General features: G+C 39.7%; 1 protein-coding gene across 1 annotated transcript in view; it reads left to right on the top strand.

Moving 5' to 3' along the window:
• Window positions 1-12,609, top strand: part of RBMS3 (RNA binding motif single stranded interacting protein 3) — a 1,425,793-nt gene that overhangs the window by 244,891 nt on the left and 1,168,293 nt on the right. The window contains exon 3 of the mRNA XM_043965565.1: window positions 10,344-10,412. Within this exon, the coding sequence (XP_043821500.1) occupies window positions 10,344-10,412 (69 nt within the window). The remainder of the gene's footprint in view (window positions 1-10,343; window positions 10,413-12,609) is intronic.

The following is a 12,609-nucleotide window of genomic DNA, read 5'->3' as shown; positions in this document are numbered from 1 at the left end:
AAGTCCCTTTTGTCAAATCTACTTTAGGGTCTTTTTGGTTTTCCCATGCAATGGTAGCTTACTCAGATCAACACAATATTTCAGCTGGGGGGAGATTTTTCAAATCCCATCATAGTCTCTGAAAGTTACCCTGGGTCCATTTGGATTATGGGATTTCACTTAGTAAGCATAGAGAGGATTTTTCCTGTATTCCCAATCTCATGAACAAACCATAATTCTCTCATCAATACAACTCCCAAAGTTCAGAGAAACTGTTGCAAAACTAACTTTTCTATCTAAAGGCATCCATAGTGGAGCATTACCATGGTGGGATCTAGGGTTTATTGATCTGTTTCATGGTTGCTCCACAGTCAGAGGCAGCTGGGTGGAGTAGTGGATAGAATACTGGGCTTGGAGTCAGGAAGACTTGAGTTCAAACTTAGCCTTAGTCAACTGTGTGACCCTGGGCAAGTCACTTTACCTCTGTTTGCCCCAGTTTCCTTGTCTGTAAAATGGGGCTAATAATAGTGCCTACCTCACAGGATTGTTGTGAGAATTAAATGCAATAATTATTGTAAAGTGCTTAGAACTTTACTGGGTGCTGGTTACAAATTAAGCACTAGATAAATTAATTCTTGTTATAATTAGTATTATTCCAACCCATACTTGGAGGCAGCTAGGTCATGCAGTAGATAGAGTGCTGGACATAGAGTCATGAAGATCTGAGTTCAAATTCTGCCTTAGATAGCTATGTGATCTGGGGCGAGTCACTCAACTTTTGTTTGCCTCAGTTTCCTCATCTACATAATGTAGATAATAATAGTACCTACCTCTCAGGGTTGTTGAAAGAATGAAATAAGATAACAGTATATGCAAAACTATAAACATTTTAGTGCTATAGAAACACCAGCTATTATTTTAATCATTATTACCCCAAATTACTTATGATTTACATATTATACTTATTATTTACATACACATTTATATACACATACACATATACACGTATATGTAGTGTGTGTGTGTAGTCCTTGAGGGTCTATTTGAAGAACATCACAATGAGTTAAAGAACTCAAGCTCTATTTTCATAAGGCTTAGCTTTAGGTGTCACTTCTTCCAAGAAACCTAACCCAACTCCTACACCTGAAGGTGGTCTCATGTTATATGATAGAATAAAAAGAAAATAATGCTTGATAATATCTTATGTATAATAACAATTATTGATGTTATACCTATGTGCTGCGTACTATGTTAAGAGCTTTGCAAGTGTTATCTCTGTCGATCCATACAAAAATCCCTGGGAGGCAGGTGATTAGAATTAACACCATTTCCCAGGTTAGGAAACTGAAACTAACAATGACTTGCCCAGGGTCACACAGCTAGGAAGTGTCTGAGCCTAGATCTTGACTCCAGGTCTGGAGCTCTATCTACTGTCACCTAGCTGGTAGTGGCATGCAGATCCTTCATCTTCCTCATAGTTTGAAAAGAGGTTAGGCCCAGATATAGCTAGATTCCCTCTATATAATCAATAGCAACACAAATGTACAAGTACAACACAATGAATTTGAAGGATTTTTTAAGTATGAAGTGTGAAATGATTCCTTGTTATTATTCATGGTGATTATAAGATTATATCCCCTTGTCTCACTGATAAGATTGGAGATTTAGAAAGGAAGGGACTTTAAAGGCCATTAAATCTAATCTCCTCCTTTTAGGATGAGGAAACTGAGGGAGGCAAAGGTGGAGTGCTTTGCCCAGACACTAAGACAGCTAGTGTCTGAGGAATGATTTGAATCCATATTTTCCTGATTTCAAGTCCAGCAGCACTTCAGTCACCTCAGTATTCATTCAGCAATCTTATTAAGTGCTTTCAACATCCAGGTTGAGTATAAACACGAGGTACCAAAAACAAACAAACAAACCCTACACCCTACTGGGGCTGAGAAAGGAGATGCATGTCTGCAGATGAGTATAATGGAGCATACATTGTGAAAAGCAGAGCACAGTAGCCAATTGAGGGCTTTCCTGGGTCCATGTCCTGTATCTGACATGTCTTTTTGACACATAGACATGTCCTTTGTAATGTCTCCATGCTCTGTGCAGCTTTTGAGCACTCTGATGAGTAGTCTATCAATTTTGTGGAGGGATATAGGGAGCTCCATTCACTGATAAAATCACCCCTATTTGACCTCCCTTTCACCTCTCCAAAAAAAGGTAAGGGGTCCAAGGTGAAGTGCAGACAAAGTTCTCTAGGTGAATTTGAGGGGTAAGAGACAACCTTCAGCTACAGAAGTTGGGTCAGGCTTCCTAGAACAAACCACATCTGAGCTGAGCCTTATGAAGTTATGGCTTGTGACTTTTTGACTTAGCTTTAGTGTCCTTCACATAGACCTTCAGTGACAAGAAAACTATTCCAAGTCAATTGGAAGGACTGGTTTCTGCCTCCCCTGTTCTTCAGGCCTTTTAGAGACTCAAAAGCCACATTGCCACCCTGTCACTTCACATGCCTTGAAACAAGGCACTGGAGCTTTCTTCAAGGAGATAGACAGCTGTTCATCCCTGAAGACAGGCAGGAAGCCACCTCTGTCTCTCTTATTACACAGGACTAAAGACAGCTAACAGGAAATGGAATAAAGAAATGAATTCTCTGTTATCAGGAAGCTTCCATTGTAATTCAATAGGCACTGTTCCTCTTAGGAAGAACTATTAATTCAACTTAGCTTTCTGCCTTCACCTTAGCCCAGGGTCCTCTTCCTTCACTCTGAGAAGTCTAGCTTGGGTCCCTCTGCCTTATTTTTGCCAGTTAGGCAAGTGACCAAGAGTAAGGCATTTGGTCTATTTTGGCCTCAGGGTTTTGGGTTTTTTTTAAACTTGTAAAATGAAGACTTCATGATCTCCAAGTCTCCACCAACTCTGATGTCATCCTCTGGTTCTATGATAAGACTGAAGCTTCTGGGAATCTGGGGAAGCTGAGCCCTTTTGGCAAAGCAGGGATGCTGTAAAGGAGATCTGTTAGTTTGCCATCCTGATAGGCATCCAGAGGGGAAGAGGGTACCCAAGGAAGATGTGAGGTAACCAACACCTAATGTTAAATAAAGGCAGCTAGGCAGAATCCTTGGAGCCTTGTCTTAGAGCATGAATGGGAATATCCAACCAGGCATTTTTTCATTGCTTAATTGTAACCCAAACTCAGAGACAAAGTAATTCTGTGGGGGAAAAAAAGACTGCTTTTGGAATCAGGGGACCTGAGTTCAAATCCTGGCTCTGGCACTGAGATGACCATGGGCAAGTAATTGAGGGAACCTGACTCTAAGTTCAATATGAGTCTACTGTGTGATGGTATAGCAACCACGAAGGCTATGGGGCTCTAGTCCAGGGGAATAGTAGTGATTAGTAATAATAATGATAACAATTCTATAGTGCTTTAAGGTTTAAAAATAACTTTACAGATGTTCTTATTTGTGCCATATAGGAGCCCTTTGAACTAGGTGCTATTATCACCCCCATTTTATAGATGAGGAAACTGAGGCTGAGAGAGGTTAAATGCCCAGAGTCACACAACCAGTATCTGAGGCAGGAATCTAACCCAAGTCTCCCTAAATCCAAGGTTGGGGTGTTATTCACCATGCCCCTCCCCACTTAATATTTTATTCTCTATATCCTCATTTTTTTTCCTTTTTTTTTTTTTTTTTTGGTGAGGCAATTGGGGTTAAGTGACTTGCCCAGGGTCACATAGCTAGTAAGTGTCAAGTGTCTGAGGTCAGATTTGAACTCAGGTCCTCCTGAATCCAGAGCTAGTACTTTATCCACTGTGCCACCTAGCTGCCCCTATATCCTCATTTATAAAATGAAATTAAATGTCCTCATTCATAAAATATAAAAAACACCCTCCTCACGGGGTTATTGTGAAAATTTATGTAAAGCACCTTGAAAACCTCAAAGTACTATAGAAATGTTGGCTATTGTTGTTATTATTATTATAGTTTACTATTATTTCCTTGAATTGACTTGAATTGAATTTCATGGGCAGTGAACTCCAGGTTATTCCTTTTCTTGGCCTATCAAACCCCTCCCTAAAATGTGATGCACAGTACGAAATGCAATGAGTCAGATGAGTCCCAAACAGGGTAGAGTAGAGTGGGATTATAACCTTATCATTGGAGAACCGTGCCTCCCACCCTATCTACCCCTCAACATTGTAATACATGTGAAATCAAGGTAAGGTAAACATCAGTGGCAACCTTGAAGAGGAAATGAAGTAAGAAAAGAAAAGCTTAGGGCATTTCTATAAGAGAAGCAAGGAAAGTCTAGTCTGCTCTTGCCTTGAGACTGGTTGCTTAGGGTCAGTTTAATAGTTAATTAGATCATAAGATCAAAGATTTAGAACTAGAAGAAGCATTAGAGTAGTCACAAGGTGATAGATGATGGATGGATGACAGGATTTCAGGATTATGTAGAAGAGTCTCAGAGCCCATCTAGACTCTTTCATTTTACAGAAGAAGAAATGGAGCCTTGAGGTAAGGTAAGTGACTTACCCAAGGTCACAGTATACAATAGGTGGCAAAGGCAGGATTTGGACCAATGTCTTTTGCCTAAATTTGGCATTGTTTCCATGCACATTGCAGACCATCAAAGCGTATCACCATTATGCTCATTTTAGTGAGTAAAAAAACATTTATTAAGTACCTGCTATGTGCCAAGCACTATGCTAAGCACTGGGGATAGAGACAGACAAAAGACATGTCTGCTTTCAAGGGATTTACAGAAAGAAATTGAATCCATAAGCAGGAGACTTGCTCAAATTCACAAAAGCAGATAATCCCATAGACATGATTTGAACCCAAGTCCTCTGACCTCCAGTACTTTGGTATTTTTTTTTTTGTGGGGCAGTGAGGGTTAAGTGATTTGCCCAAGGTCACACAGCTAGTAAGTCAAGTGTCTGAGGCCAAATTTGAACTCATGTCCTCCTGAATCCAGGGCCAGTGCTTTATCCACTGTGCCACTTAGCTGCCCCTGACCTCCAGTACTTTTTTTTTTTCAGTCTTCCTGGTGTTTTTTTTTTTTAATGTATGAGGTATTTTACTTTTTCCGTTACATGTAAAGATAGTTCTCAACTTTTGTTTATACATGCTTTACAATTTCAGATTTTTCTCCCTCCCTCCCCTCCCTCCCCCCTCCCCTAGACAGCAGGTAATCTGATATAGGTTATATCTATATATCTCTATACATATACATATATATATATACACACACACATATATATACACATAATAACATTAATCCTATTTCTGCATTAATCCTGTTACAAGAGAAAGAATCAGAGCAGTGATGCAAAACCTCAAAATAGAAAAAAAAAAACAACAGCACCCAAAACAAAAGAAATAATATGGTTCAATCAGCATCTATAACTCCACAGTTCTTTCTTTTTTTTCTTGGATTTGGAGATCCTCTTCTGTCATGAGTTCCCTGGAACTCTTCTGTCCCATTGCATTGGTGAGAAGAATATAGTCCATCACAGTAAGTCAACACTCAATGTTGATGATACTGTGTATAATGTTCTTCTGGTTCTGCTCATCTCACTCATCATCAGCTCACGTAAGACCCTCCAGGTTTCTCTGAACTCTTCCTGCTCATCATTTCTTCCTCCAGTACTTTTAATGCCATTGCATGTTGTTTCCAATGGGTCTTTTCATGCATTTGTGGATGGAATGACTTCTCATTTCCTAGCTGCCTCCCTGAGTTACTGCCCCCCTGAAGACAGCCTAGGGCTAGTGAAGTGGCCTCACTTCACCCCAAGCCTCAGGAAGGCTCTTTGGGAGCTTACACGCCAAGGATGCTTTTAGGATGTCATTCCAATTAGCAGTTTGGAGAGAGTAGCAAGTAAATCCCAAAGCCACAAACACCACTCCAATTTCAGGAAATACTCTGTACAGCTTTGACTCTAAGGGGAAAAATACTGTCTGGAATCTTGAGCATCTGCTTTTTGTCATTGGAGCAAGCCTGTCACCAGAGTTACTTGGTCACTTCCCTTTTGTCCCTGGGAAAATGAACCCAGAGAAAAGTCAAAACACTGAGAATAGAGGGACTAGACCAGTCATTGACTGACCAATGCAGTTTCCCTCCTCCACCTATTGCCCTGTCCCACCTTCTAGGGTATATTAGGAAGGTTTCTTTTAGAATATTATCATGGAATGAATAGACATCAAAGAAGATTCAGGAGTCCAAATTATGCCAAAGGTCAGAGGGGAGGGCTTGGAGATTTAAGAGGATGCTCAGAAACAGGTATGGAAATGAGTGAAAGATTAGAAAGGTGTGCACATGAAAAAGGACTAAAGAAAATCTATTCATTTCATCTGGGGAAAAAAAGAACGAGGAGGGGGGATGAATACCACAAATCAATGGAGAATATTCCATATGAACATAGCACTTGATGGACCAGAAGACTTGGTCCCTTCTGTTTATATCTACTAACAACTAACTAACTAACTAACTAACTAACTAACTAACTAACTAACTAACTAACTATGCTGTTAGGTAATATTTTGTGCCTCTGTTTATTCATCCATAATATGGACTTCATAATATTTTTTCTTCAAATACTTGTAGGATTGTTATGAGGGTCAAGTGAAATAATGTATTTGGAGGTGTTTGGTAAAACATTCAATAAAATTAAGTTGCTTATTTGCTTATGTATGGAACTGTGGTTGCATGGATGTAGGGGAGTCTCCTGCCCAATTTGGAAATTCCCTTCATCTAAGCATATCAGTAGCTCTTCCTATCTTAAATGAGATATTTGTAATATTATTTTTTAAAGGCATGCCTAACACAATGCCTAGTACATAGTAGATGCTATAGAAATGCTTATTCCCTTACCTTCCTTTTCTCTGTAATGTAGAGTCTTAAGGAGCAGTGTGGAACACTGGGAGCTTAAAGGAATTCCCCAGGGTCATATAAATCATGTATTAGCATATGTAAGACTGAGAATTGAACTCATGTCTTCAGGCTCAAAAGCTATATTCCCTGTCATGTCACCACCACTGCCACCACCACCACCACCACCACCACCACCACCACCACCACCACCACCACCACCATCAATACATGTGAAGGCTAGAATTGTGAAAAAGGGCTTAGATTGCAATTAGAAGGATTTAGGCTCTTCTTAATGAAGGATGAGAGTGACTACAGGGAAAGGTTATGGATGAAATCCATCACCTTAGTAGGAAAATTTCAATGCAGAATTCCCAGAAGTCCTTCCTCATTCCTACATTTTATCAAATTGTGTAATCATATCCCTTCCCCAAACAAAATATATTTTCTGTCTTTAAGCTTGTATTTCTCCAAATAAAGCCAATTCTTTATTATTTGGGGTCAATAAGGGATGCATGTGTGTTTAATGTCCCAAGCATCATTGTAAACTGTAATGGACACATTAACTTCCTCTCACTAAGCTTTTGATAAGACAACTCTTAACCACCACCACCACCCCCTCCTAAAAGAGGAAGAGAGAAAAGGGGTAGCTGAGCTTTTCTATTTAATTTTCTATCCTCTGTCCTTCACTAATAAGTAGCAGATTGTTTGTCCCTGGGGCTCCTGGCTAGAGGGTATAGGGAGCTAGAAGTGAAGGGAAGGTAAAAAATTCCAGTAACTGACCATATATTGGCTGGCTAAAGTTAAAGATGCATATTTAAATGTCAAGATCAAGATTGGGGCCATATGTTATACAGATGCAATGCACATCACCCCCTCCCACAAATTATGGAAATCTGCTATTTCCTTTTCAACCAAGCCTCATAGGATCAAACCATAGGGGATTTGTTGAAGTAACTTGGAATGTTTAATATGAAGGGGCTTAACCTATATGGGACTTGATAGAAACAGCATCTTCACGTACTTAAAGGGCCACCTTGTGGATGAGAGATTAGAAGTTTTCTTCTGATAAGGGAAGGATAATTAGGAGTAATGTATAGGAGAAAAATGACAACAACAACAAGAACAACAACAACAACAGTTTTTCCTAATAATTGGAGTGACCTAAAAGTGAAATTATCTGTCTTGGAAGGCAATAGAATTAATAGCTGAAATTTTGTAAAACTTTAAAAAATATATTTCATTTGATCCTCACAAATACCTTGGAAGGAAATGGATTTCCCTTCACTGAAGGTTTTGCAATGAATTCCAGCTGTGTATTATTGAGGAGATTTCTTGTTCATATGTAAAGTTGGGCTAGATGAGATTACTTTCAATTCTGAGATTACATAGTTCTGAACTGTACAGAAACTTTTATCTTACTGGTGTTCAAAATAAACTGTCCCTCTTTCACCTTCCCTTCCCTCTTGTCCTACTTTCATTAAATTTCTTTTCTGACATTTCAAAGGGTTTTTTTGCCAATTACTTGTGCTCTGTTGTGACTATTTCCTGGGATCATCATATAAAATGACCCATGTTCATGTAATGTTGAATGTTTCCCAATTGTGGTCTAGGTAATTTAATTGTCATGGAAGAGAGGTTTGGACATTCTGTATAGTGCTTTCTGTAGTATCCTTCAAAAATCCCTGATTTCTACCTCATTTGCTCTTTTAGTCTGGCTTCATCTGATTCACTTTGGTTTGGAATTGGAACATGCTTTTCCACCTGAAATAATAGTCATTCTAAAGCTAGGCATTGCCCCAAAGGTAATGTCTGCCTTCCAGAGTTCAGTCTGTCTGAATAACACAAACTGTCTCTCATGATTGTGCTTGCCAGTGGCTTTCTGTGATGAGATGTTGAAAGCAGATGTCCAATTGGCAGTTGACCTACTCAAATGCTGTCTATTTATTATCCTTTTGCTTTCTTGAATATGTTATCTGAGTTTTATGACTTGTGAAGATAGTCATATACACACATATATACACATGGCCTTTGAAAATGTACTGACTTGGGGCAGCTAGGTGGTGCTGCAGTGGATAAAGTATCCAGCCCTGGTTCAGGAGGACTTGAGTTCTAATCCAGCCTCTAGCTGGACACTAGCTGTGTGACCCTGGGCAAGTCACTTACCTCATTGCCCCACAAACCAAAAAAAAAAAAGAAAATGTACCGACTTTCCAAATCTTTTGTACCTTGATATGAACACTGAGAGAGTTCAGGACCAAGTACAGAAGCTAGTTGGTTGGCTGTTGTTTTATCTATAACAACTGTCAGTCTGTCTTGTGTCTGAATAGCCACTGAATCTGGAACATCTTCCAAGCTCACTTGTTGCATGTCTTCCTCTTCTTTTGTTGAACAGAATGTTCTCTGAAAGGAAGCTTCGTAGTTGGCAAATCATTTCTTCCTCATTTTTACAGTTACTATTAAAAATATTTTAATTTACACTCTGTTCTCCTGTGCCAGCTCTCTTTATTCCTCTCCTTGGTTATATATGCTCTCTTCCACTTATCAATCACCTTAAGAGGACATGAGATTTAAAGTGGAAGGGACCCAAGAGATGGTTGAGTCTGACTGCTTCATTTTAAAGAATGAGAAATAGGTCAAGAGAGAAGAGGTGACTTGCCTGATGTCACCAAAGTAGGAGGAAATAGCAGCTCTTGGATTATTGTTCTTTGACACTAAAACCATTTTTGAGAACCTCTACTTGGAAAGCAGGCCAATATTGTAGCAATATAAATGAATTTGGAGTCAGAGTTTGAACCCTGGCATTGCCATTTATTTCCCACATGATCTTAGATAAATTATATCCCCACTTCATGATTATATTTCCTTGTTTATAAATAGAAGGGCTTAGGCTGGGTGACCTCTAGAGTGCTAACTCTAAACTTCTCTGTTGACTCTGTTATTGTCTACCAGCAGGTCACAATTTCCTTCACTTACCCATTTTTATGTGTATGTAAGTATGTATTATATTTGTAGGTGATTAGGAGTGACTTGACCAAATCACACAAGTGTTCTGTGGCATAGCTGGGATTCCAACTCAGGTCCTTGTGTTCCTTGCTCACTCCACTGTGCCACATCGAATCCCAAGTGTACTTTCTCCTTGAGGTGGACCTTGTAGAATTGGCAGAACAGAACAAGGTGGGAGTCAAAAAGAGGGAATTCTAGGAAAGGTGATGAGATTTGAGGAGTTATGGTAGTAAAAGTTAGTGCATCATGTAGATTTATAATGATAACAAAAAGAAGAAGAAGAGAAGGAAGGGAGGAAGAGACAGAGGGAAGAAAAGGATAGATTGAAGGAAGGACTGACTGACCCAATAACTCTAATCCATAACTGTGATCAAATAATTCATCTTCTTTTCTGAAGCTATAGGAATGCGATATGAAGCTAAAGTATGTGTTTTTGTTCTGCACTGTTGTGACTAACAGAAGCATGGGTCCTTTTCTCTATTTTGCAGAGGACCTCGGCCAGCAAGACTTCAGGTGCTCCTTCCTACAGCAGATGGTCCAGCTCACAGCCACATCAGGTAATACACCCTTTTCAAGGTGAACACTGACATCTCAAATCCCCTTGGAATGTGTTTAACCATATAATTCTTCATCCCATTTTCTGGCATGACTAAAATCCAGCATTGCCATAGGCACGTGTGTGGATTCCCTGGCCCTCATTAATGGGCATACTCATCTAGGGCTCTGATTTAGTCATTCTAGATTCTGCCCCTGCTGACAAGGGACTAGGCAAGTTGCTGCTTAAACCATTACTTTGTATACCAAAGCTACATTTGTGGTGGTTTGTCACAGGTAGGGGTGGTATGGTGGGGTATGGAGACAATGGAATGAGGGCAGAGGGGCTTATGGAAGGCTGAGATGTTTCTTTCAAGGCATTCCCCAGATGATCCCATAGGCCAAGTCAATCAGGAAAAAGAGATGTATTTGGAAATGATTCTATCTCTGTTAAACTTCTGTTCTTTCTCAGTTGAATCATACCTTCCCATGCTCATTATTATCATGAAACCAACTTAAAGAGTATTTTCAAATGTCTTGAGGACAGGTGCCTATTTCCTCTTGATAAATAATAATTTATGCTAGCTATGAAAAGTCTGCAGAACATAGTGCATGTCAAAGTCCTACTACCTGTGACTTTGCATATGGAAAGATCCAATAATATAGGGAGATGATATTGTCAAGAATTCACCTTGTCATATAACCTGGTGACAGAAGGTCATTATACCCAAACTCCTCACTTGGTTCTTTCTGCCCAAGACCCGGGTCAGCTCACATAAAAGGTTCTTTATATGACTTTCCCAGAGACCTATACAACACAGGGGAACACAGAGTCACATGGAAGGTGACCTAGAAGCAACAGCCCCCCACAGTTATATAACTACAAAACAAAGAGGAGACTTGAAACAACAATAGAAAAGATCCATTTAAATAATGTTAGCCTTGATGGTCTGATACCCTCTGCTTTTGTTTTCTGTCTGTGGGCAGCCCTGCCATGAGAAAGAGGCCAGTGGACTCCCTGGGGATATGGGCAATAGTGTAATCTTGCCCCCTCCATCCTCCCCCAACCCCCAGGACAGCTCAGTTGTCCTGGTTTCCATAGTGTGATAATAATACATCTTCTTAGGTGACTGTAAACTTGTAATTTAATACATTTTCAGAAGTCTTTAAAGCTGGACTTGTGGTAGGCCACTGGGAATGCATAGTGAGCACTACTTACTAACCCTTGTTAGAGGTTTTTGAGGTGCTTCCACCATGACCTATGATGGTGGAATTAAAGCAATAATAGGGGCAGAGACATAATGTTGGTGGCATCTTGTGTGTCCCAGCAGGCACCTGTCCTTATTTTATGGCTCTGGTTTTATGTAGGTATTATGATTTCTGATGACTTGGAAGAATGGACTTATTGCAGTTTAGTTGATATGGATAGGGGACTATGATCATAGAAAAAATGAATGGTGATAGTCAGCAGTGAAATCTTGGTTCCTTTTTCTTCCTAAATCAGCTTGAAATGGGAAAGGGAACATGAGTTAGGAAATCTAACTTTTGTATCAGTACCTCCTCATGACTATGAATTTAGGTGAGTTAATTAGGTGTCCTTATACCCCTCCTTGTTCTTAGAATCATAAACTGTCCAATCTAAAAGGGTTTTGAGAGACAGATCTGCTAGTCCTCTTTTCACATATAAAAAAAGTGAACCACAAATAAGTTACTTCAATGTCGACATCTTTTCCCCCAAACCAACCTCTCCTCTGGCCAACTGTCCTCCCTGTTACCCAGGCACATAACTTGAGACCAATTTGATTTTTTCCCATCCATTCTGTCCATTCCATTGGCAACTCCTTTTGATTCCATCTCAAATACATTTCTTCCTCTGCAGGTACCCCTTGCATTGTTGAGGATTTTCTCTCTTCTCCTGGATTAATGGGTTAATTGGGGAGGCAATGTGGTTCAGTGGAAAGTGTACTGGATTTAGAGTCGAAGGAATTGGTTCAAACCCTTGCTTTGCCACTTACTGTGTATCCTTGTACAAGTCACTTAACCTCATTGAGCCTCAGTGTCTTTATCTATAAAATGGGGAGGTTGGGCTAGATTATCTCCAAGGTTCCTTCTAGATCTAACTACATTATTTCTATGTTCCTATGATATTCCTGCCTCTTTTCACTCTGACATTCTGTATAATTCTGAAAGGGACAAGTCTGTCCCCTTTCCAATCCATCT

This window comes from Dromiciops gliroides, chromosome 5 (genome assembly GCF_019393635.1).
Source record: "Dromiciops gliroides isolate mDroGli1 chromosome 5, mDroGli1.pri, whole genome shotgun sequence".
In the NCBI taxonomy this organism is placed as follows: domain Eukaryota; kingdom Metazoa; phylum Chordata; class Mammalia; order Microbiotheria; family Microbiotheriidae; genus Dromiciops; species Dromiciops gliroides.
The sequence above is the reverse complement of the archived record's forward strand: the minus strand, read 5'-3'. Positions and strand labels throughout refer to the sequence as shown.